At 53.4% G+C, this 24,452-nt stretch overlaps 1 protein-coding gene across 3 annotated transcripts in view; it reads left to right on the forward strand.

The window, feature by feature from the left end:
* Nucleotides 1-24,452, forward strand: part of LOC135241550 (D-glucuronyl C5-epimerase B) — a 50,303-nt gene that overhangs the window by 20,291 nt on the left and 5,560 nt on the right. For 2 of the 3 annotated variants that reach the window (XM_064312040.1, XM_064312039.1), the window contains 3 exons: nucleotides 7,007-7,108; nucleotides 13,915-14,414; nucleotides 24,145-24,384. In XM_064312040.1, coding sequence (XP_064168110.1) covers nucleotides 13,928-14,414; nucleotides 24,145-24,384 — 727 coding nt within the window. In that variant the 5' untranslated portion in view covers nucleotides 7,007-7,108; nucleotides 13,915-13,927. Of the gene's footprint in view, nucleotides 1-139; nucleotides 705-7,006; nucleotides 7,109-13,914; nucleotides 14,415-24,144; nucleotides 24,385-24,452 lie in introns of those variants that run through there. The other variant, XM_064312041.1, reaches the window with a different exon arrangement.

The following is a 24,452-nucleotide window of genomic DNA, read 5'->3' on the forward strand; positions in this document are numbered from 1 at the left end:
AAGGGCAAGGAGATCAGCGAAGATCAGCGCGGGTTTGCTGCTCGGGCCGTGGGCTGCGTGTCGATGAGCGTCCTGCCCGTCCTGTTAATGAGGACCTCCCCCCCCGCACCCTTGAATTTTATCACATATCAAAGATAATGCTTTCATTTGCGGATGAAACGTGTGACATTGCCCTCTCTGGAAGCTATTTAGCAGCGATAGAGATGGGGTTGGTCACAGGACGGTGCAGCATGCCGGTTCGCTCAGGGTCCTGCTCCTGTAGCAGTACTGGCGGCTGCAGGAGCGCTGCAGTTTCACTCGTGAGCAGCATAGCTATCCCGCTGTAGAACCGGACAGTAAGCTTAAAGAAACAGTCAAATCTGCTGTGGTGAAGGGCGTCTCCTCAGCAGAGAGATGATGTGATGGTGTAATTGAGAGGTAGCTGGGGCTCAGATTGTGGGGCTGTGTCTGAGAGCAGGTGCTGGAGGTGGGGCCCTTCCGCGGGCTCTGTGCTCAGCCCCCCCCCCCCCCCGTCTCTGTGGGACGGTGGCGTCAGCGTCTCTATAGCGGCTCCTCCCTGGAGGAGGAAGAGGAGCTGAGGGGGAGGGAGCTCAGAGCTGAGAGGAGTCCTCCTGCAGCAGTCGCTCTCAGCTGTGTGCACGAGACCCGCCACTCCCGCCTCCAACCGCCATCGAACCCGAGCCCAGGCGGCCGCCCCCCGTCAGGTAAGCGCCTGCAGTCTCCTCAGCTGCACACGAGCCGCCGGCAGGTCGATCGCGGGATGAGGGCCGGTGTTCTCGGCGCGGGCGAGCAGGGCTGCGTTCAGCCTAGCTGGAGAAGGAAGGGGAGAGAGAGGCGTGCGGCGGGGTCTGTGTGTCTCTCTCTGTCCTGTCCTGTCCTGTCCTGTCCTGTCCTGTCCGGTCCCGTCCCGTCCGTCCTGTCCGTCCGTCCGTCCCGTCCGTCCGTCCCTGTCCGTCCTCTGTCCCGTCCGTCCCGTCCGTCTCAGCTGAGCCTTTGCCTCCTTTGGGCCTCTCAGAACCTGCATTAGGGTTTGCCCGCTTGTGCGCTTTTGCTCAGCCCCCTATTTGATGTGGGGAAAATGGCTTCCCGGGACTCCAGCGCTGTTGTGTTCCTTTCTTTCCCAAACTTCTTGCTCCCCATGAGGACTGGGAGAGTGATGCGTCCTGAGGGGGGGGGCATGGGGGGGCGGTTTGGCTGCCTTCAGTAGGGCGTAATCCTCTGGGGAGAGCCGTGGAAAATGCACATTCTCAGGGAGCGTGGAAACGGGGGGGGTATGCAAAGCCCTGGAGAAAACAGGCCTGTTTACAGACTCTGCTCCTGAGAGCTTGTGACAGCCGCGACGCATCTCTGAGCGCGCAGCGGGGGCCATTAAAGGCCCCTTTGTTCATTAAGTGGAGCGTCCGCTGAGGAGATTACCGCCGCCCGTCAGTACGGGACAGCCAGAGACGGCTCTGTTCTGGAACATTCTCTCCACAGCAAGGTTTCCTCCCTCAGCTCCCCAAATTTAAAAGAGCAGAGGAATGGTACAAAGAGCACTGGACTTCACTACCGGTTACTACACCCGCCCCTGACCTCTTTCTGTATTAGCGTGTGCGTGTGTGGCTGTGCTGTGGAGAAGGAGAGCTCTTCTCTTCTCGCACGCGTGACTCCGGCGGCCGTCGTCATCGGCGCGGCCGCTCCGCTCCGCCCGGCTGTCGTTCCGGCTCCAGCGGTCCTGACAGATCCTGATAAATCAGAAATGAGGGGAATTCTATTTCCCTTTCAAGTGCACATCTATTATTTAGCCGGTAATATTTCATGCAGAATGGAAATGAGCCTGTTAGAGGCGGCTCCTGTCCGTCTCCGGTTGCCTGATAGAGATGTGTACCGCGCAGCTCCTCTCTGTGGAGCGCGTTTGATCCCCCAGCTCCTGACATCTTCCTCAGGGCTGGTGCCGTTTGCTTTCCCTTATGCGCCAGATTGTATGCTCTGCTAATTATTTGTTTACATTTTATGTGGTGATAGTGCCCATATTATTCATATTATATCTTTTTTTTCAAAATGGTGGGATGCCCACCTCCTGCTCTGTCGGCTGTTTGTGGGTTTTAGCCAGCTGGCTCAAGTGGTGTTTTAGTGAAAGCACTTATTCCGCGCATCTCTTCCATCCGGTCAGCTGTCAGCCTGTGACTGAGCAGGCTTATACCCACTGCTGGCCTGTGTCTTTATCAAACAGGACCTGCCACAGTTCAGGATGAAGGCTTGTGGCTGGTCCTCATGCGCTGCCTGAGCCCTGCTGAGAGAGAGCTGTAATTGGATGCATGGAGGATTTCAGATTGCAGACAGACACTGAAGAAGGTTCAAATCATTTCATGTCATGAGAAATCCCAGTGGAGTGTCAGGAGCCGGAGAAATGACAGGGAGCGTAACGATGTGCCTGTGTGCAGTGTGTGTGCAGAGATGTGTGTGTGTGTGTGTGTGTGTGTGTGTGTGCAGTGTCTGTGCAGAGATGCGTGTGTGTGTGTGTGCGTGTGTGTGTGTACATGTGTGTGTGCGTGCCTCATGCTAGTACAGAGATACGGAGAGAATGAATGTGTGTGTGTGTGTGTGTGTGTCTGTCTATGTGTGTGTGTGTGTGTGTGTCTGTCTATGTGTGTGTGTGCGTGCGTGCGTGCATCATGCTAATACGGAGGTACAGAGAGAATGAATGTGTGTGGTGCTGAGTGTCTTTGTGTGTATATATGTGTGTGTGTGCGTTTGTGTGTGTTAGTGCAGAAAGGGCAGGGTGAAATCTGCATGGCTCACTGAAGCTGGGCCCTTTCATTGAGTTCTTAAGAAGCTTCTCTTGATCTGCAAAGGCCACCAGGGATTTTACTCTGAGTGTGAACTCCAGCCTTTGAGCTGTGTGTGCCTGCGTGAAGGCGTGTGTGTGCATATGTGTGTGCTCTGCTCTGCGTATGATGCAGACACAGATGTACTGTGTGTATTGTGGAAATACATTCCATTTATGCCTATAACTCTTGCATGTATCATGACAGATGCTGTCATGCCTGTAACCACACACACACACACTCGCGCACACACACACACACACACACACACGCTGCCTGCCCTTTGTGTGGAGGTCAGTCCCTCAGTGGCTCAGCTGTTGACCGCATTGACCCATCTCCCCCAGGTACAGAGCCACCTGTGGCCTGTGCTCAGTCTCTCCTGGCTCCTGGGCACGCTGTGTTCATTCTGCAGTTTTGTTCTGATGCTGATTTTGTGTGGTACTGAAGCGGTGTTTTGCCTATGTTAGGAGGATTTGGGCGGCTCATTCCAGATCTTCTCGTTGTTCCTCAGTGGGACCAGCAGACCAAGCCGTTGCAGTTGAGCTCTGTAACGTCTTCTTAGGCGATGTGTTTGACCTAAGCCTGGTCTCTGGAGTGCTGGTGCACACAGCAGGTGAACTCTGGACTATAGCAGGCGCACACATGCAGCTGGACTCCGCCCTGCCGTGGTTCCGCCTCCTGTACAGCTCCGCCCTGCCGTGGCTCCGCCTTCTGTACAGCTCCACCCTGCCGTGGCTCCGCCTCCTGTACAGCTCCGCCCTGCCGTGGCTCCGCCTCCTGTGCGGCTCTGCCTGCTGCACAGCTCCGTTTCTCTGTGCCTCCTGCACATCCTCAGCTTTGCTTCTCTCAGTTCTGCATGTCTTTGTCTCACCTTGTCTGATCTGTGTCTTGCTGCTTTGTGAGGCACTCAAGGTACAGAAAGTACACCCCCCCCCCCCCCACCCCCTCCCCCCGGTAACCTAGAAACCAGCTCGGTCCCCACGGGAAGGGAGAAACTCGTTTGGAACCTGACGCCTTGTGAGATCAATTAAAGGCAGCTGGGGGAAGCGGATAATGGCGTATGTTATTACCGCCTGAGCTCCTTGTTTTCTCTCTCCCTCTCTCCTTCCTCCCCTCTTCCCCTGCTTTTGTAATAAAGCGTTCGCTGTGGACAGGAGCTAAGTCACCGCTAAGTGTTTGCTGCTGCAGTGCCAAGGCTGCCACAATGGCGGCAATAAAGCAGTCATGTAAATAAAAGCTGTTTTGGGTGTAAAACCGCGGGGTCATGAGGCCCCCATGGCCGAGGGAGACAAACGGGGTGTTAACTGGCTCTGCACGTTTCCTGTGCGATTGCTGATTCTGCCGTGCGCCTGAACAGTGTGATGTAGCGTCCGTGTTCATGGCCACGCTAGCTAGAGCCTCCAACTCTCCCCCGCCAGGACATTGCTTTCGTGTAGTATAATGGGTAAGGAACTTGTCTTGTCACAGGTAGGACATTATTTTTGAGGTACTTAACCTACATTGCTTCAGTATTTATCCAGCTGTATGTATGGATGCAATGAAATGCAAATTCTATGTAAAATGTTGTGTAAGTTGCTCTGGATAAGAGTGTCTGCTAAATGCCTGCAATGTAAATCTTCCTTTCAGCCAATCAGGGCCCATGCCCCACCTCTTCAGAAAATGCTGCGTTTGTTTTTGTTTTTTTATTTAAGGGGGGACGTTATGTTTCTTCTTTTCCAAGTTTGCCCCATTTACTCTCTGTTTTGACTCGCTGACTCTTTGTTGGCCTGTAGGCCCGTCCCATCGCTGCAGTCCTCTGTCAGTTTGGGAGCGGCAGTACTGCCTCCTGCTTCTTTTCTTTCTGCAGTCTGCCAGCTAAGCCGTGGGAGCTACGGTGCTGGAGTGACATCACTGGCTGATATTTAGCCCCAGTAGCTAAGGCACAATGAGACGGGACTTACCCTGCTGACCGACACCCTCCCTGCCTGGCTGGCCCTATTCCCAATTCTGCCTTAGCCCCCGTGGAACCCCTGGCCACAGTTAGGCACTGCTGGTACGGTCTGGGTTTGAGTACTGCACTTTTAAATAAGGTGCTTAACTGGACACAATGCCCGAGGGCATTAAAGTTGTTCAGTGTCCTCAGGCAAACCTTAAGGCTCTCCAGACTCCACTGACACCCTGGAAAGAGAGTTCGGCTTCAGTCCCTAGCCGTTGCTTTTTGGCCTCTCCATAAACTGTCCAGCTAGTGAAGGAAACCAGGTCCGATGGCACGTAGCCTTCTCTCGTAGAGTTAGCCTGTAGCCGCGCGGGTCTGGAGAAGAGCAGCCGTCTCGGCTACGCCTCGCGCTCCTCGCTGCCGTCTCCATGTTAACGGCCCCCCGGGCGACTCCGCCGTCCCTGAGCGCAGCTCGCGTCCGACGCGCCCTTATGAACGTTCTCAAACGTCTCATTTAAGCGCTCCGTCGATAAGTCCGTTTTATTAAACGATCGACGGCCTCCCTCCGCTTCCTGATCTAGCGCCGTCTCCGAGAGGCCTGGCCTCCGTATTGGCGGGAACGCGGCGGCGCGCAGATTAACGCCGGCGAGAAGTGGCCCCGTCGCTCCCCGCGCGCTTCCCCCTGACGGATCGTCAGCGCGCTAACGACCCCGCCGCTGCGCGCGCGTAAACCGGCCCCACAGTTACACGCGTGTCTGCGTCCGCCGCGCCGGTTACGGCCGCTCACAGCCTGCAGATCAACCGGCTGTTGATGTGTAAATATCGTTTGCTCCCGTTCGGAGCGCATTACGGCGGTAATGTTTTATTCCCCCGCGAAGTCGCTTGCTGAAATAAGCGGCTCCCGTCAGGGGAGAGTTATGGATCATACTTTTCAGGGGAGAGTTATGGATCATACTTTTCAGGGGAGAGTTATGGATCATACTTTTCTTGGGGAAGAAGGAGCTCATTAAACACGGAAACTTTTTAAAAGCCTCCGGCGGTCTGGCGCTCGGTCCGCGGGTCGATCCATTTCCCTGTGAGAACCGTTAGCCTGCGCGCTGTTAGCCTCAGCCTGGCTGGCCTGTGACCCGCCCGCGGCTGGGTGATGTCACTTCTGGGCAGCGGCCATCTCGCTGGAAGGAAGGTAACATTCATAAATGAAAGGATCCCAGCAGTAAAGAAGAGGTGAAGATGATTGGCTAATCAGTTTGAGAAACGGTACTGTTTTGTAACTGGTTAGCTATGGGCAGACCACATCTTGGATATGGCTATATCTTTCCCCCTTTCTTTGAAAGAAGAAACGGTTTCCAGGGCTCCTCAGAAGCACATTTTTGTGTTAATGTAACTCATCTGATCTGTTCCGGTCTAAATGCGGCCCTTTTTCTTCTTATAAACCGTTTCTTCATGAGTCTCAGTGCCTCTTCTGGAGCCAGCCTGTTGAACGTTGGTTTTATTGTAGAAGTATTTCAGACATGCTTGGCGGTGTCGGGAGGGCAGTAATGAAGGTTTCCACTGCCGAGTTCTCACGGCTGCTTTTATTCTGCAGTCCACACAGATTGCGCCCTTTCTGCTGCGGATCTGATGAAATCAGAAAGAAATTCTGATTAAAAGAGCATGTGTTGATTAGCCTCAGGATAATGGGTGATAATGAAATAATTTCCTCAGGTCTGCCCTTTAGAGAGAGGGTTACAGTGCATATTTTAGATCTCGAAAGGTTACCTTAAACTTTATAGACCTTAAAGGTGACTTTTTTTAATCCTCATGGTAAGTTGTAAAATATCAGCAGGTGTAACTGCTGCAGTTGCTTTCCTGACTCCAGCTTTCTTAGGGGGATGTGCGGGAAGCGCAGGCTTCAGAGTAGACTGCATGCAGAGGAGAGTTTGAGCCGTAAGTATTGGCAGCAGTAATGCGGTGGTGAAACGTAGATGTTGCAAGTTCAAATCCCAGCTTGCTCTCTGCTGTTGTACCGTTGAGAAGGGTACTTGACCTGAACTGCTTCTGTGAATATCCTGCTGTGTGAAACGCAGCTTTGGGGAGGAAAAAGCTAGGCTGTTGCTGATAATGTTTGCCAAGAAGAAAAATCATGTCAATAATGATGTAACATAAACTGTTTTGTGATATTTGTAAACGGGGTATTTTTAGCGAGACGGTAAGTCTTCGATTGGGCCGATACCGGCGCCGCAGTTAAGGGGGGGTGTGTAAGGACGGTTGCCGTGGTAATGCTCAACCCCCTTTTCTGTTGCAGGTGGGGAAGGCGGCCATGAACTAGAGCTGGGAAGACCGTCGGCCGAATTGGGCCCTCTGGCCACAATGAGCCTCCTGTCACACCTCTGCTGAGCGGGTCCAGGTGAGTGCCCGCCGTGTTCCAGCGCATTGTGCCGCTGACGCCGTCGGCAGGCTTGTCTGTCCCCTCTGAGGGTCAGCGCGGCCTCCCTGGCGCGCTGGGGGGGGGGAGCCTGTTGTGAATCCCCGGACGCTTTGTATTAAGCGTGTGATGGGAAGGCCGGCCCTTCAGGAAGGACGTGTGGAAACGTCGGGTCCTGCAGGTGTAATCCCAGAAGCCTCTCCGGCCATCCCGCTCTAATCAGCGGGACCGTGACTCCGTCGCCTTCCCGCCACAGCCAGGCCGCAAAGGCCCGCGCCGCTCTTCTCAGCGTGGTCGCCTCGGCGACGCCATATTTCTGACCGTGTGAGCCTCAGCCGCGCCTCGTCCGCTCTCTGTCCCCCCCCCCCAAACGTTCCCAGCCGCGGCGCTTGTGCAGAGTGCTTGTCGCCTGTTTGTGGGGGCGGTAATGATCCCGGTGAAAAGCGTTTGCGTCTCCCTCCCTCCACCCCCCCGTTCTGCGGTTTATTAATGGGGAGTCTGATTCTGCCGCGCGCCCGCTGAAGGTCTTTCCGTAATAACCTGCCTAATCCCCCCGGGAAGCCCGTGAATTGGATGAGAGTATTAACTCCAAGGCAATTTCCTGTATTCTCTGGCTGCTACCAAAGATAAATAAACAATATTACACAGAGCTGCTGTAATAAGAATAACTTTTTCTGCATTGTGAAACAAATTAGCAGCATTTACAAAATTGCATTTGTTTGGCGCGCTCCTAAATGGGTAATGGAACAATTAAAGAATAATAGATGCATTATGCTAAAGATAAAGATGAAAATGCAGGGAGCGGAAAGATGCAGCCATGGGCAGGGGAGCCATATGGGGGGGGGGTATGGATGTGGTAGTATGGAGGGTATGGATGTGTTAGTATGGAGGGTATGGATGTGTTAGTATGGGGGTATGGATGTGTTAGTATGGGGGTATGGATGTGTTAGTATGGGAGTATGGATGTGTTAGTATGAGGGGGTATTAATGTGTTAGTATGGGGGTATGGATGTGTTAGTATGGGGGTATGGATGCGTTAGTATGGGGGGTATGGATGCGTTAGTATGGAAGTATGGATGTGTTAGTATGGAGGGTATGGATGTGTTAGTATGGGGGTATGGATGTGTTAGTATGGAGGGTATGGATGTGTTAGTATGGAGGGTATGGATGTGTTAGTATGGGGGGTAATGGATGTGTTAGTATGGGGGTATGGATGTGTTAGTATGGAGGGTATGGATGTGTTAGTATGGGGGGGTATGGATGTGTTAGTATGGGGGGTATGGATGCGTTAGTATGGGGGGTATGGATGTGTTAGTATGGGAGTATGGATGTGTTAGTATGGAGGGTATGGATGTGTTAGTATGGGGGGTATGGATGTGTTAGTATGGGGGGTATGGATGTGTTAGTATGGGGGGGTATGGATGTGTTAGTTTTGGGGGGGTATGGGTGAGCAGAGAGCCTCTAGAGACCTGTAAGTGGAGCACATAAGCTCCGCCCATCCCCCCATCAGCAGAGACGACGAAGGTGCCTCTGGGGACTGAACTCTGGGAGCTGTCCAAAACAGACACCTTTTATTCAGGACTCTTTCTCTCGGGGTCCAGTGTCAAATTCATCTATTTATTTATTTTATTTCATTTTTTCTATTTGGCTGTGCTTCATGTTTGGCGGATTGAATGAATATTTCATAGGCAGTAAACAAAGCATTGCAGGTTCTGCCTGGCCTGGTTTCTGAGAGGTAGATTTGTGTGTGTGTGTGTGTGTTTGTGTGTGAGTGCATGTTTGTGCACACTTATTGGGGGGTTTAGGTTTCATTGTCTAGGTACCCAAAGTTCCAGTGGCATACTTGAAGATGGATTAAGCTGCAATGGATTCCTCTCTCAAAATATACACTTCATTGTGTTACTATAAATATAAAGTTAGTGTCATTTCATTTGGTAAAACGTTTTAACAAATTAAAAATTCATGAAACAGGCCCTCCTTGTGTTACAGTGTAAAAGCGAGGTAGAAAGTTTTAACTTTTTCGTCTCTGAACATGCAGTTTTGCCTCGTTCTCAGGCGGCTGTGTTTGTGCAGCAGGGACTCTCTGGCTGTGAAGGCTCTGTGAGTGCACTGTGAGTGCACTGTGAGTGCTCTGTGAGTGCACTGTGAGTGCTCTGTGAGTGCGATGTGAGTGCTCTGTGAGTGCGATGTGAGTGCACTGTGAGTGCTCTATGAGTGCTCTGAGTGCACTGTGAGTGCACTGTGAGTGCACTGTGAGTGCGCTGTGAGTGCACTGTGAGTGCTCTGTGAGTGCACTGTGAGTGCTCTGTGAGTGCTCTGTGAGTGCTCTGTGAGTGCTCTGTGAGTGCTCTGTGAGTGCTCTGTGAGTGCGATGTGAGTGCACTGTGAGTGCACTGTGAGTGCACTGTGAGTGCTCTGTGAGTGCTCTGTGAGTGCTCTGTGAGTGCACTGTGAGTGCTCTGTGAGTGCACTGTGAGTGCTCTGTGAGTGCTCTGTGAATGAGGCTGCACGTTTTCTGCAGCGCAGAGCAGTCAGAGGTTCGGGGAGCGGTGGGTGTCGGTCGCCGAACAGCGTTGGCGGTTCCGCTGACTGACCCCTCCGTGTCGCTCGGTGTTCCGCTCTGCGGAGCGTGCCCAGTGACGGCCGGCTGCGCGGCGTGGCGGGGCGGGGCGGGGCGGGCGAAGCCTCGTTACTCTTCCCTGTCAGCCGCTGTGCCAGGGGCTCCTCCTCCTTGTGCTTCCAGAAACATCTTACCGTCCAATCAGGAAACCCGGCGGCGGCCTGCAAACACACCTCCCTAAGTAACCTGTGATTGTGCAGGTCCGTCTCTGTAGACAAGCTTTCCTGGTGAAGGGGCGAGGGACTGGGGAAGATGCCCCTCCCCTCCTGTGCCACATTAAAGCACTGCCCTCCGAACGCTGTCAAACGCCAGAGCCGCCCCCCCGCTTCACTCCGCCATTCCATTAATCTCCCGCCAATTAGTAACAGTTGATGAGATAAGTAAACTAATCCAAACGGCTCCAAATGAGTTTTCTTGTAAGCGGCTGTAGCTAAATGTCATCTGCTCCCCTCTCACTTACTTACCCGCAGACAAGAAGGGCGGGGTGGGTGAGGGGTGAGGGGTGGGGGGTGCCTTTAGCAGAGGGGCTGAAGATGAGGGATTTTGGCCTCTGAAAATGTAAACGCACGCTAAAAGTGGAAATGACGCTAATGAGCTAACGGCGGGATCAAAGCGCCTGGCTCTGGTGGCTGAGGATGTGCTGAGGATGTGCTGAGGATGTGCTCTCATACCAGCGCTCTTATCTCAGCTCCAGAGCACCGGGGAACAAAAGCTCCAGGATTTTCACATTCCAGAAAGACGCAGGCGAGTTTCGCTGCTTTCTCTCGCTGAGCTAGCAGGCTGGCTGGGGCGTAGGCCTGTTTCTCCTCCCGTAAGCGTTTGGGCTAGTGGGTTCCGCCCGGTGCTCATGCAGATTTGTCCCGGGGTGTAATTCACAGGCAGTTAAAGTTGAGCCCTGCCCTGGCTCCAGCGGTGCTTTCTGACATGGCCGCCGCAGCGGACGGCTGTTGCCTGATCCCCGTGTCCGATTGAGATCTGAGTTTTGGGAAGGTGCTCTGTAGATCTGAAACATCTGTTGGCGTACCCAGGGACTTCTGGGATGCAAAGAATTTGCCACGGCTGCCTCTGGCGTTGATCCCGCGGGCCGGCGGCTGTCATCGCGCCCGGGGTAAGAGTGATGTCATCGATTGCAGGGGTTGCCGCGAACTAACAGACCCCCCTCAGACTCCCCGCTCCCTGGGGGTCTCTGTGTTGTATGCACTTTGAGACTTCACAGCTCTGGGCCAATGGCTGATTCATTATTTCAGGTGGTCTCTGGCTGAGCTGTGTTGTGCTGTGGCCCCTGCAGTGGGTTTATGGGAGTCTGTGGCTCTTGCAGGGGGTGTATGGGGGTGTGTGGCCCCTGTAGTGGGTATGTGTTGTGCTGTGGCCCCTGCAGTGGGTGTATGGGGGTGTGTGGCCCCTGCAGTGGGTATGTGTTGTGCTGTGGCCCCTGTAGTGGGTATGTGTTGTGCTGTGGCCCCTGCAGTGGGTGTATGAGGGTTAATCAGTAAACCCCCAGTGTGCTGCTGCAGGGGAGCAGTGTGTTTGTCGGCCAGCAGCAGCGGCTCTGCTCAGAAGCCTTGCTTTGAGATGGCAGTCTCTGTTTGGCAGCTGCTTCAGAGAGGGGGAAGAGGCCCGTTTGAGTGCCTGGAACCTTCGATCCAAACTCCCTCCCTCCCTCCCACTCCCTGCTGTTCCAGGAATGCACCCAGGACTCGGCCGATATGACACCTACACCCTCAGCCTCACCCCCCCGGCTGCACAACGGTATCTGCGCACCCAATGAAATGGGGCTAATCAAGGCATCACGTCTCCACCGCCCTCCTTCACAGACCTGTGAAATTGAATGAATGAATTTATTTGACAATTTAAAAATGAAACTTTAGCCTCAGTGACCTCGTTCTGTCTGCCTAACATCGCATGGCAGACGTTAGAAATGGCCTCCTCCTTCACCTGCTATTGCTGCGTGCGCCAGCCCAGTCTGTATCCCGAGTGGAGTGGATATAGCTGAACTTTTAGCATTTCTTTTTCTTTACTTAGTATTCCAGTTTTTCAGCTGAGCTTATACAGTTTGTGTACTGAAGTGATTTGGGTTTAGTGCCTGGGTCAGCCGCAGTGTCCTGCCTGGGAATGGGGACCTGTGGCCTTTGGGTGCCGGTCCCGGTTCCCTACCCGCTGCACCGCGCCCCGTTCCCTACCCTCTGCTCCGCGCCCCGTTCCCTACCCGCTGCACCGCGCCGGTCCAGGCTCCCCCCGGCCCTGCCGCCTGTGTGGGAGTGTCTGTGGCTGCTGAGGCCCACAGTAAAAAGATCCAATTATTTATAGTGTGCGCGGACGAGGCAGGCGGCTTATCTTTCACGGAGCAGTCAGTCCGCCTCCCCGCCGCCGTCAGGAGATCCGTCTCCCTAATCTTTCATCTCTTCACACTGCTGACATATCCCCAAATATCAATAATACTTTTTTATGAAGCAATATTTCATGATATTGGGATCTGCCAAACTGCAGATAGCACTTGCAGTTCTAGCGGTGGAAGGCAGAGGGAATTTCAATTGCTGTCACTTTCTCTTCTCTCCAGCCATTTTTTGAGTTAAATAAGCATATGTGTGTGTGTGTGTGCATGTTTGTGTGTGTACGCCTGTATACACACGTGTTTACGTATATACATCTGTATCTGAACATGTACGCGTGTGTGTATATATGTCTTACATACGCATCAATGTATGTTTGAAGTAGCTCTCCAGATCTCTCCCCTAATACTGTAGCAACTACCACCATTTTAGGGTTGACTGTCCTGAAGAACGCTGGGTAATTAGAGGGTGATATTTGTCCCTTTTGTATGTGATAGTTTGAGAGGGCTTGTGGACGGTGCCTTTGCTCCAGTTCTCCACCGGCTCCCTCCCAGACTGAATAGCTTTGCTTCTTGGACACAGCGTGGCAACAGCAGAGGACGTATGATTACCCAGCAGGCTTCAGTGAGCCGGTGTGTTGTTTGCTTTTGCAGGCTTTACTTCGGCTAAGCTGTAAACTTTCCCCCTCTACTTTTGTGAAAATCAGCAAATGGCAGCCCCATGGGGGATTAATGCTCACTTGCCGCGCTGACCTTTTTAACTCGGCTGGTTTAAGGAGGCGAATGAGGATAAGGTTGGGAGGTAATTATCCCCCCCCCTCCCCGTTCTCCAAGGGGGGGTTCCTCTTGTCGTTGCCGTTTCTGCACACCTAAGCTGTAATTAGCAGGGTAGTGGGAGCCCTGTTTGCCTATTGATTTTTTAGTACATCTTTTTTCAGCGGGATTAAATGGCGGAGAGCGCGAGGTTGCTAGGGGCCGCTGGCTGCGATGATTGGCACCGTTAACTGGCTGACTGATTCGCGCCTCTCCCCCGCTGCGCCCGTCCTCGTTTCCACCGGGCCGGGCCAGGCGGGGGCTGCGTCACCCCTCTGCCGCAGTCCGGGGGGGGCCTGGGTGCAGGCGCCGTCACGGCCCCCGCTCTGTACCCGTGCGCTAATAAGGCGCTAATGTCCTCCCCCGTCCCCGTCCCCCATCCCCAGCCCCCGTCCCCAGCCCCCAACCCCATCCTGCTGCAGGCCATTTTGCCTGGTCAGCGCAGACAGGGCAGCTTCCGTCCTTCTGAGGATGAGCGTGATGAGCAGACACGACACCCCCGGGCGCGTGCAGCGCTGACGTTACTGCTTTTCTCCTTGCACTTAGCATGCAGATTCATATTAATATCAGCTCTGCGAGCAGCGCTGCTGTTTCTCCTTGCACTTAGCATGCAGATTCATATTAATATCAGCTCTGTGAGGAGTGCTGCTGTTTCTCCTTGAGTTTCAGGTTGTTTTGCGGTGGAGGAAACGCGCTAGACACAAAATCTGGTGCTCTTTTGTTAATGTGTCTTCAGCTGCCTTTCTGGCTTTTTTCTACAGAAGGCCTGCCTAAGAAGTTATGTCTCTCTTTCAGACCGATTCAGTTCAATTCAGTATGCTTTATTGGCATGCAATGCATACAGTAAATAGTGCAGAAGCATTTTATGCTAACAGTTTCATATAGGAGAAAAAACCTAACTATTGAAAGCTTTTAGCTATTTAAATGCTCTGTCTCTCTCTCACTGTGTCCTGCCCATCCTCTCTCTCTTTCTCGTGTATGATTGGTCAGGTGACCGGTGTGCTGTGACTGTGTGTCTCTGTGCAGGTTTGCAGTGAGGATGCGTTGCCTTGCGGCCCGGGTCAACTACAAGACCCTGATCGTGATCTGTGCGCTCTTCACCCTCATCACGGTGCTGCTGTGGAACCGCTGCTCCAGCGACACCGCCCTGCGCTTCCCCCCCAGGCCCCAGCCCGCCGTCGCCGCCACCCCCGCCAACCCGCAGCAGCCGCAGCCGCCCGAGCCCCCCCCGGTGGTGGGAGGGGTCAAGTACGAGGAGATCGACTGCCTCATCAACGATGACGTCACCATCAAGGGCCGGCGGGAGGGCGGGGACGTCTACCTGCCCTTCAGCTGGGTGGAGAAGTACTTTGAGGTGTACGGCAAGGTGGTGCAGTACGACGGCTACGACCGCTTCGAGTTCTCGCACAGCTACTCCAAGGTGTACACGCAGCGCGAGCCCTACCACCCCGACGGGGTCTTCATGTCTTTCGAGGGCTACAATGTGGAAGTGCGCGACCGCGTCAAGTGCATCAGCGGCGTGGAAGGTGGGTGTGGCCATAGGGCCCCCGTGTGCTATACTGGCCCCTGTGTGTTATGCTGGCCCCTGTGTTTTATACTGGCCCCTGTGAGTTATACTGGCCCCTGTGATTTATACTGTCCCCTGTGAGTTATACCAGCCCCTGTGAGTTGTACCGTCCCCTGTGAGTTATACCGGCCCCTGTGAGTTATACTGGCCCCTGTGAGTTATACCGGCCCCTGTGAGTTATACCGGCCCCTGTGTGTTATACTGGCCCCTGTGAGTTATACTGGCCCCTGTGAGTCATACTGTCCCCTGTGAGTTGTACTGGCCCCTGTGTGTTATACTGGCCCCTGTGTGCTATATTGGCCCCTGTGAGTTATCCAGGCCCCTGTGTGTCACACTGGCCCCTGTGAGTCATACTGGCCCCTGTGAGTTATACTGGCCCCTGTGAGTTATATTGGCCCCTGTGAGTTATACTGGCCCCTGTGTGTCATAGTGGCCCCTGTGTGTTATACTGACCCCTGTATGTTATACTGGCCCCTGTGAGTTATACAGGCCCCTGTGTGTCATACTCTCCCCTGTGAGTTATACTGGCCCCCGTGAGTTATCCAGGCCCCTGTGTGTCATACTGGCCCCTGTGAGATATACTGGCCCCTGTGAGATATACTGGCCCCTGTGTGTCATACTGGCCCCTGTGAGATATACTGGCCCCTGTGTATCATACTGGCCCCAGTGAGATATACTCGGCCCTGTGTGTCATGCTGGCCCCTGTGAGATATACTGGCCCCTGTGTGTCATACTGGCCCCTGTGAGATATACTGGGCCCTGTAGGTTATGCTGCTCCATAAGCCACCATTTCCTCACATCATCATATCCATTTAATAGTGCTTTTTTTTTTGTCTGACTAAACATCTGGTACTGTAGCCATCAGTCTCGGTCTCTAGGCAAATAGCATCCATTCAGCACTTAGTGATTGCGTTTAATGCACAGGGGCCTATCTTTGATACCAAAGCGTAGTGCCCATTAATAGCAATTTAGCTTGACAGTCCGAAGGTGGATTTTCCTGGAAACAAAGCTGAAGTAATGCACCCCACTGCCCCTGGTGAATAATGCACTCTCAATTGACTTACATTAGGCAAATGAAAATGGGATTGATTCAGCAGATTACAAGACCTGATTGCGGTGACCCCAAATTTAATGGAACACCGTTTTCTGCTTGTACCTCCATAAGTCTTCCCTTCCACCCCTGCGCACGGAGGTGGTTGGCGGCTGGCTGAGAACGGGGGGCCGTGATTGGCTGCCCTCTCCTCTGTTCTGTCCTAGTGAGTCCTGTGAGGAGCAGGCTGTCCCTGTGTGTGACAGCGCATCACTGCCTCCCACTCCCATTCAGTCACTCTCCCTGGGCTGCTGCCGATTAGATAACCTTTAAACTTCTCACTTTTAAAGCAGCCTGTGCACATAGTCAGCCTGTATGCTTAGGCAGCCTGTGCGGATAGGCAGGCTGTGCAGATAAACAGCCTGTGTGGATAGTCAGCCTGTGCAGATAGTCAGGCTGTGCGGATAGACAGCCTGTGCGGATACTCAGCCTGTGCAGATACTCAGCCTGTGCAGATAGGCAGCCTGTGCGTGTAGTCACACTTTGCGGATAGACAGCCTGTGCGGATACTCAGCCTGTGCAGATACTCAGCCTGTGCAGATAGACAGCCTGTGCGGATACTCAGCCTGTGCGTGTAGTCACACTGTGCGGATAGACAGCCTGTGCGGATACTCAGCCTGTGCAGATAGGCAGCCTGTGCGTGTAGTCACACTTTGCGGATAGTCAGCCTGTGCAGATACTCAGCCTGTGCGGATAGACAGCCTGTGCGGATACTCAGCCTTTGCAGATAGGCAGCCTGTGCGTGTAGTCACACTTTGCGGATAGTCAGCCTGTGCAGATACTCAGCCTGTGCGGATACTCAGCCTGTGCGGATACTCAGCCTGTGCGGATAGACAGCCTGTGCGGATAGACAGCCTGTGCGGATAGTCAGCCTGTGCGGATACTCAGCCTGTGCGGATAGTCAGCCTGTGCGGATACTCACTGCTCAGTAATTTGGGCCCGGTGTTCTGAGCAGACTGCTCTGGCAGCTGGTTCCTGCACTCTGGATTCTGGAGGTCAGTGAAGATGCTGCCAGATGTGTGGAGGAGTGCAGCTGTCCTCCCCTCCTTAACGCTTTCCCCTCATTCTCCACTCTATTCTCTCTCTTCCTCTGCATCTTTCTTTCTGCCTGACTCTCCCTGTTTTTTTCTCTCTGACCCTTTTTCTCACTCGCTGTTCTGTCTTTCTCTCACTCTGTTTCTTGTCTGTCCTTGTCTCTCCCTCCCTCCTCTGCGGCTGTCTCAGGTCCGTGCTGATGTCCGAGGGAGAGCTTTCCTGCGTGCAGGCCTGACCTTGCCTTTAAACCCTTCTCCAGCCAGCCAGCGCTCTGTAGCAAAATGTGATTAAGTGCGGATCCTTTTCGGAACCCCTCAGGACAAATAAATTAGCCAGGCCTTAATTAAAGCCATTCTACCTTGCGCCTAATCCCATTAAGGCTGGCCTGTGGCTGATTGCGGTGCGGGGACCGGCGTGTTTATTTTCATTTTGGAGGGAGAATGAATAGCACAGCAGCCGGGGTGGTGTTTGTGACGGCTCTGAGTGAGAACGATCAGGATTATTTGTTTTTGAGGAGCTGTTATAATTTGCAGCGGTCCTCTGTTCATCTCAATATGCTCACAGGACGTGCATCTGTTGCCAGCGTCCCCTTATTTTGCTTGTTCCTGTTGTTAAACCTCTTTGTATTCTTTGCTGCAACAGCCCGCAAGCATAATTATTTGTTTTAGTTTCAGTCTGTGAGCCAGCTAATTATTTTTAACAATGCTCTGATTTCACTTGAAAGGGTTTAACAGCAACATGGCCGCCCGGTGGCTGCTTCCCTTAGCGGGAGCATAAGCAGCCGCTGAAGAAGCGCAGCGGAAGACAGGCGAGAAGGTGCTGATGGGGCCCGCCGCTCGCGTCCCTTTTCATTTGTTTTTGAATTTGATGAGCGGCCGAAATTGGATTTCCTCCTCCGCGGAAGGACGAGCGCTCCCCCGGCCCAGCGGGGTAATGAATGAGGCTCGGCCTCTGATCAACTCATTACTTACAGGGGCACTTTCAAAAATGAAATCCGGGCTGATCAATATCATCGAACGGCTTATTTCACTGCCCGCTCCCCAAACCGGGCGCGAGTGAGGCCCTGATCCTGGCTCGGTCCGGGCCCCTGGCCTCTTGTTCCAGACCGAAGCGCTCTCCCTGCTGGCCTCTTGTTCCAGACCGAAGCGCTCTCCCTGCTGGCCTCTTGTTCCAGACCGAAGCGCTCTCCCTGCTGGCCTCTTGTTCCAGACCAAAGCGCTCTCCCTGCTGGTCTCTTGTTCCAGACCGAAGCGCTCTCCCTGCTGGCCTCTTGTTCCAGACCGAAGCGCTCTCCCTGCTGGCCTCTTGTTCCAGACCGAAGCGCTCTCCCTGCTGGCCTCTTGTTCCAGACCGAAGCGCTCTCCCTGCTGGCCTCTTGTTCCAGACTGAAGCTCTCTCCCTGCTGGTCTCTTGTTCCAGACCGAAGTGCTCTCCCTGCTGGCCTCTTGTTCCAGACCGAAGCGCTCTCCCTGCTGGCCTCTTGTTCCAGACCGAAGCTCTCTCCCTGCTGGCCTCTTGTTCCAGACCGAAGCGCTCTCCCTGCTGGCCTCTTGTTCCAGACCGAAGCGCTCTCCCTGCTGGCCTCTTGTTCCAGACCGAAGCGCTCTCCCTGCTGGTCTCTTGTTCCAGACCGAAGCGCTCTCCCTGCTGGCCTCTTGTTCCAGACCGAAGCGCTCTCCCTGCTGGCCTCTTGTTCCAGACTGAAGCTCTCTCCCTGCTGGTCTCTTGTTCCAGACCGAAGCGCTCTCCCTGCTGGCCTCTTGTTCCAGACCAAAGCGCTCTCCCTGCTGGTCTCTTGTTCCAGACCGAAGCGCTCTCCCTGCTGGCCTCTTGTTCCAGACCAAAGCGCTCTCCCTGCTGGTCTCTTGTTCCAGACCGAAGCGCTCTCCCTGCTGGCCTCTTGTTCCAGACCAAAGCGCTCTCCCTGCTGGTCTCTTGTTCCAGACCGAAGCGCTCTCCCTGCTGGCCTCTTGTTCCAGACCGAAGCGCTCTCCCTGCTGGCCTCTTGTTCCAGACCAAAGCGCTCTCTCTGCTGGCCCCTTGTTCCAGACCGAAGCGCTCTCCCTGCTGGCCTCTTGTTCCAGACTGAAGCTCTCTCTGCTGGCCTCTTGTTCCAGACCGAAGCGCTCTCTCTGCTGGCCCCTTGTTCCAGACCAAAGCGCTCTCCCTGCTGGCCTCTTGTTCCAGACCGAAGCGCTCTCCCTGCTGGCCCCTTGTTCCAGACCGAAGCGCTCTCTCTGCTGGCCCCTTGTTCCAGACCAAAGCGCTCTCTCTGCTGGCCCCTTGTTCCAGACCGAAGCGCTCTCCCTGCTGGCCTCTTGTTCCAGACCAAAGCTCTCTCCCTGCTGGCCTCTTGTTCCAGACCGAAGCGCTCTCCCTGCTGGCCCCTTGTTCCAGACCGAAGCGCTCTCCCTGCTGGCCTCTTGTTCCAGACTGAATCGCTCTCTCTGCTGGCCTGAGCAGCAGGCCCGTCTGCTGAGGGCTGTACCCCGTCCCGCCCGGCCCTGGGGACGCGTGTCCTCATTTCAGCAGTTTTGTAGGCCAGTTTGACTGAGCTCGGACCGGTTTAGAGTTTTTGAGTGTTTTTTTGCGCCGTGCGCACCCGTCACACGCACCTGCACCTGTCCCACGCTCCTTACGCTCGCGGTCTGGGCCGGATGGACGTGTATTAACCCTGGCCTTCCTGTGGTGGGTAACTGGGTTAGGAGCCTGTTGGCTGATGCTGTGGGGAAGTGGTGTGGGGCGCGCTGAAGCTCTGGAGGGTTGAGCCCATTTATCTCCCTGCTCCGAGCCACAGAGTCTGAGCCGTCCGGCACGCAGTCAGCTGCGCTCTGCCTGCGCTCTGCCTGCGCTCTGCCTGCGCTCTACCTGCGCTCTGCCTGCGCTCTACCTGCGCAGCACACCGTAACTGCGTGATGCTCCTTCACTCCGCCCCTCCAGAGGGCGTAATCTGGAAGAGAACCACCTATCTCTCCTATGCCAGTAGCTGGGGGCTGCATATGTGTGTGCTTGTAAATAGTTTGCAAAATTGGACATTCTAAATTCGGGTGGGATTGGAGATGCCAAATTTATTTTCAATAAATAAATAAATACAATAAAATGAAGTGATGTGGAGCTACACCAAGTGGAGCCGGGCCCCACTCCGCCCATGCTGCCTGCTGTCTGTTTCAGGAGATAATGTTTGCCTTGTGCAAACAAGGAGATCCTGAGGATACTTTAGCCGTGTCAAAGCAGAACATATTTTACCACCCAATAGATTCGATGTTTTTCCTTTAACAGGGAACTGTAAGCCTTCTTTTCAGTGCGTAAAAAAAGAAATTTGTTCAAGTTTGTAAGCATTTATCTAAAATGCACTGCTTTATTCTGTATTAACGGTTACTGAATAGGGTCCGTTTATTCTTGCCAGGAAGATATTAAATCACTTGCTGGCTGAGCTGCAACAAGCCGTTTGTCTTGCTGCTTCTTTGGAAGCAGTCGTTTGTGAGTTTGGTTGTTTTTCTAGCAGTGAGTGCAGCAGAAGATCTTCTCCCATCTATGGACGTTCTAGAGACTGATGACATCTTTCCTGCATCTTGTGGGTCAGGTCCAGATGGTAAAGTGGGTTTTAGCAGCTATTTTTACCCGCGGACGTGCTGGTAGTGCTCGGTGAAACGTGTCTGCTCCAGATTTAGAAAAATCCCTTGGCGCAGTGCTGCGGGTTGGGTGTACGGCATTCCCGTGCTCTCATTTCCTGTAGGAAATATTTGCCGTGACCTCCATCCCTCTCCTCCCTCTGCCCGCACCTTTCTCCTCCCAGCACCCCCCCCCCCCTTTGAAATTTGTGCGCTCCTCCCCATGTCCTACGCTCCCTCAGTCATCTCTCATTTACACCCCCTCTCTCTCTGTTCTACCCCGTTTCTCTCTCTCTGTTCTACCCCGTTTCTCTCTCTCTGTTCTACACCGTTTCTCTCTCTCTGTTTCACCCGTTTCCTCTCTCTGTTCTACCCCTTCTCTCTCTCGTTCTACCACCGTTTCTCTCTCTGTTCTACCCGTTCTCTCTCTCTTGTTCCACGTTCCTCTCTCTTCTACACCGTTTGTCCGCTCTCGCTGTTCAAACCCCGTTCCTCTCTCTGTCTACACCGGGTTCTCTCTCTCTGGTTCTACCCGTTTCTCTCTCTCTGTTCTACCCCGTTTCTCTCTCTCTGTTCTACCCCGTTTCTCTCTCTCTGTTCTACCCCGTTTCTCTCTCTCTGTTCTACCCCGTTTCTCTCTCTCTGTTCTACCCCGTTTCTCTCTCTCTGTTCTACCCCGTTTCTCTCTCTCTGTTCTACCCTGTTTCTCTCTCTCTGTTGTTCACCCTGTTCCCCTCTCTCTGTCCCACACCCCCTAACTCGCTGTCCCCACTGCACCCTGTACTCTCTGCTCCACCCGCCTCCAGTGCATTTTGAGGTGCGCTGGTGCTCCCCACAGCTGAGGCACCTTTAGGAACAGGACGTGCTCTCATTAATGTGCCAGACGCTCCTGCAGCTATGCTAACGCCCTTCCAGAGTACTTGCGCAAAAGTCTACATGCAGGCACTTGCGGAAGGAAGCAGAACGGAAAATTGGGCAAATACCAAGCTTGAACCCCCAAAAAGCAAGTGAGGTTTAAAAAGAAGAAACTCACCAGTGGGAAGAACAACACTCAGACAGTTGTGAGGAAGAAACTCACCAGTGGGAAGAACTGGCTGGTCCAGTGTAGGAAAGATAGAGTGAATGTAACAGAAATGTAATGAGAGATCTATCACAGAAAATGGGTTGTGCAGGTTACAGTCTGCAGTATTATACTAGCTGGTTAAATAGGCAGTCCAGGCAGAGGATTGTATGTGAATATGCAATTCAGAGGGGTGGGGTGGTGCATCTAGGCCTCCAGGTGGCGCTGTGGCATGATCTGAAAGCAACAGAGTGACGTAGCTGAAGCAGTCTGAATTCTGGGACGGGGAAGGGCCACAAGCCCCAGGGAAGGAAACAGAATAAGGTTAGGCACTGTGCAATTATGAGATCAGCTGCTTCGTATGCAGAGGAGTAAATGTGATATGGAAAAGCCCCTGGGTGCTATGCCTTGGCAGCATATCTAAAGAGATGAAGGAAGGGGCTCCACACAACCATGAGAGTGACCCTGGACCGACAGTACCCCAACACAGCTCAACAGCCAGCCAGAGTGCTCATATGCTTTCTGTAAGAAGTGCTTTCATGTCCCAGATTATTCTGTCTGACAGTGTGGCACAAGATCCCACAAAGCATCACTACACTGTTTGATGGTGGGTGTTATCTCAATTATACACTTTACTTTTTTTGCTTTGATTTGTCGTTTGAGTTCCTTTGTGTCTTTATAATCCTGTGTGCACAATCAAGTAGAATTCTCCTGTAACATCCCGGTAAAGAGAGAGCTTGTGAGCGTCTGAGTGTGTGTACGTGTGTGTGTGAGCACGTGAACGTCTGAGTGTGTGTGCGTGTGAGCATGTGAGCATTTGTCTGTATGTGTGTATGTGTATATGTGTGAGAGTGTGTGTATGTGTATATGTGTGAGTGTGTTTGGGTGTGGGAGTGAGTGTATATGTATATGTGTGAGTGTGTGTGTGTGTGTGTGTGTGTATACGTGAGTGTGTGTGTGTATGTGTATATGTGTGAGTGTGTTTGGGTGTGGGAGTGAGTGTATATGTATATGCGTGAGTGTGTGTGTGTGATTGTGTGTGTGTGTGTATGTGTATATGTGTGAGTGTGTTTGGGTGTGGGAGTGAGTGTATATGTATATGTGTGAGTGTGTTTGGGTGTGGGAGTGAGTGTATATGTATATGTGTGAGTGTGTGTGTGTGTATATGTGCGTGTGTGTGTGCGTGTGTATATGTGTGAGTATGTATGTGTGAGAGGGCGATAGAGGCAGATAAAGCCTTTTATCTGCAGATGTGTATTCAGGCAGAAGGGCGCAGTGGAGGTTGGGTGTGGAGTAATGACCCATTAGAGCAGGCCCCTGAGTGGCGTGTGCTTGCAGGGCTCCATTGTTAGCGGGAGCAGCGTGGAGCAGCAGCGCGGCTCTTACGGCTCTCCTCCCCTCTCAGCCCAGCGGCTGAATGCGCCCACGACAAAGACCGTCTCGCTCTCCGGCGCCGCGGAGCTCCGCTCTGCTGCAGGACGGGGACGTGATCTGGGGGTCGCTGGGGGTCTGCCCCTTCGTTTCATTCCCCGTAAAAGCATCGCCCCCCCCCCCGCACCCCCTCCATCCATTCTTAGTCTAGGAAAACCCCCAAACCCCCATTAGGGAGGGTGCTGCATTACCCTCGGGCCTGCAGTGTGGGAGATGTAGTTCAGTGTGAAATAAAGAAAGTCTGGGGTTTTAATTGAAAGTGCAACTTCTGGAGGACTTGTGGAGACAGAGAGAGATGTGAGTATTAGGAGTCGATTCAATTCAGCAGGAGCTTGATGTCGGCAGAATCTTTCTCATCATTTTTGAGTGATCATTCATTATTCGGTGTTGGGGGGAGGAGGGGATGAGCAGGGCAGTAATGGAAAATTGAAGAATTGCTTCTCAGGTTATCGTGCAGAAGACAGCCAAACTTTTGCATCAATGTCAGCTTGGATCAATCGCCTTGCCTGGCAGGTTAATGCAGGGCATAGGGTTTTTTATTTTTTTAAATATAAAGCATTTTTTGGGTGTTGGACGTGAGAACTGTAGAAAGCCAGGATTATGAGCTGCGTGTTAGTCTAGACTGCTCTCCGCATCAGGGAAAGAGGTGATACACATTTCAGTATGTGGGCCCTGCATTGTCTGGCACCGTCCTTGGAAAGTCAGCTTATCCTTGTAATTGTCTCAGGAGAAAGCTAAATCTATTTACGGCTGGAGATTCTTGCCTCTGGTGCACCTTGACACATCCTCCTTTGAACGTGGATCCTTGTATAAAAGTAATAAGAAAGAAAGTGAAAGTTGGTGGAGAGCCTGCCCTCGAGCGTGTGACTGTGTTACAGTATGAAGCACTACAGGAGAAAGCTAGCACTAGGTGTACCTCTTGATGACAATAGCTGGCTGTCTGGACGCCTGGTTCCTTTTGGATAAGATAAGTCAGTGGTAACCTGAAGAATCCTGATTCACTTCAAACGAAATTGGCCAAATGTGTCCCATCCCCATGGACCCCCAGTTTAGACCAGGCTGGAGCCTGCAGTGCCTCAGCCAGAGGGCCTGTGCTCTTGGTGCAGGCCTTTGCTCGGGAGCCCTGTTAAAGCCCCATTAAAGCAGTGCACAGAGTTAATCAGTCTCACATCCCTAATCGCTCTCTGTCCTGGAGCTGGGCAGGTCTGTTTGCTCTTCCTTTTCCAGCTCAAGCTGTTGTCAGAATGTAAACTGCAGTAACATTATGTCTCTGAGTATCTCACTTAAAGATAAAAATGAACCTGAAACCTCATCTTAAAGCTTTTACCAGCACTTTTACACGCCCTTTCTGAGACTGTGTGTGTTCAGACCCGCAGCGTCTCAGTGTGCGGTCGGGTTTTGGGCCGGCTCTTGCTGCGGGAGTCTGAGGTTCTGTTTCCTGTGTCCCCTGTCCCTTGCGCAGGTGTGCCCCTGTCCACGCAGTGGGGGCCCCAGGGCTACTTCTACGCCATCCAGATCGCGCAGTACGGGCTCAGCCACTACAGCAAGAACCTGACGGAGCGGCCGCCCCACGTGGAGGTGTACGACACGGCCGAGGAGCGGGACAGCCGCCCCAGCGCCTGGACCGTGCCCAAGGGCTGCTCCCTGTCCCGCATCCACGACAAGACCCGCCACACCGCCGTGCGCCAGTTCAGCGCCCCAGGTACCGCCTCCTCTCGCCTCAGCGCCGCCCCCTTTCACCTGCGCCCAATCGGCAGCTCTGAGCTCCTC

Source organism: Anguilla rostrata, chromosome 16, assembly GCF_018555375.3.
Source record: "Anguilla rostrata isolate EN2019 chromosome 16, ASM1855537v3, whole genome shotgun sequence".
Classification (NCBI taxonomy): Eukaryota; Metazoa; Chordata; class Actinopteri; order Anguilliformes; family Anguillidae; genus Anguilla; species Anguilla rostrata.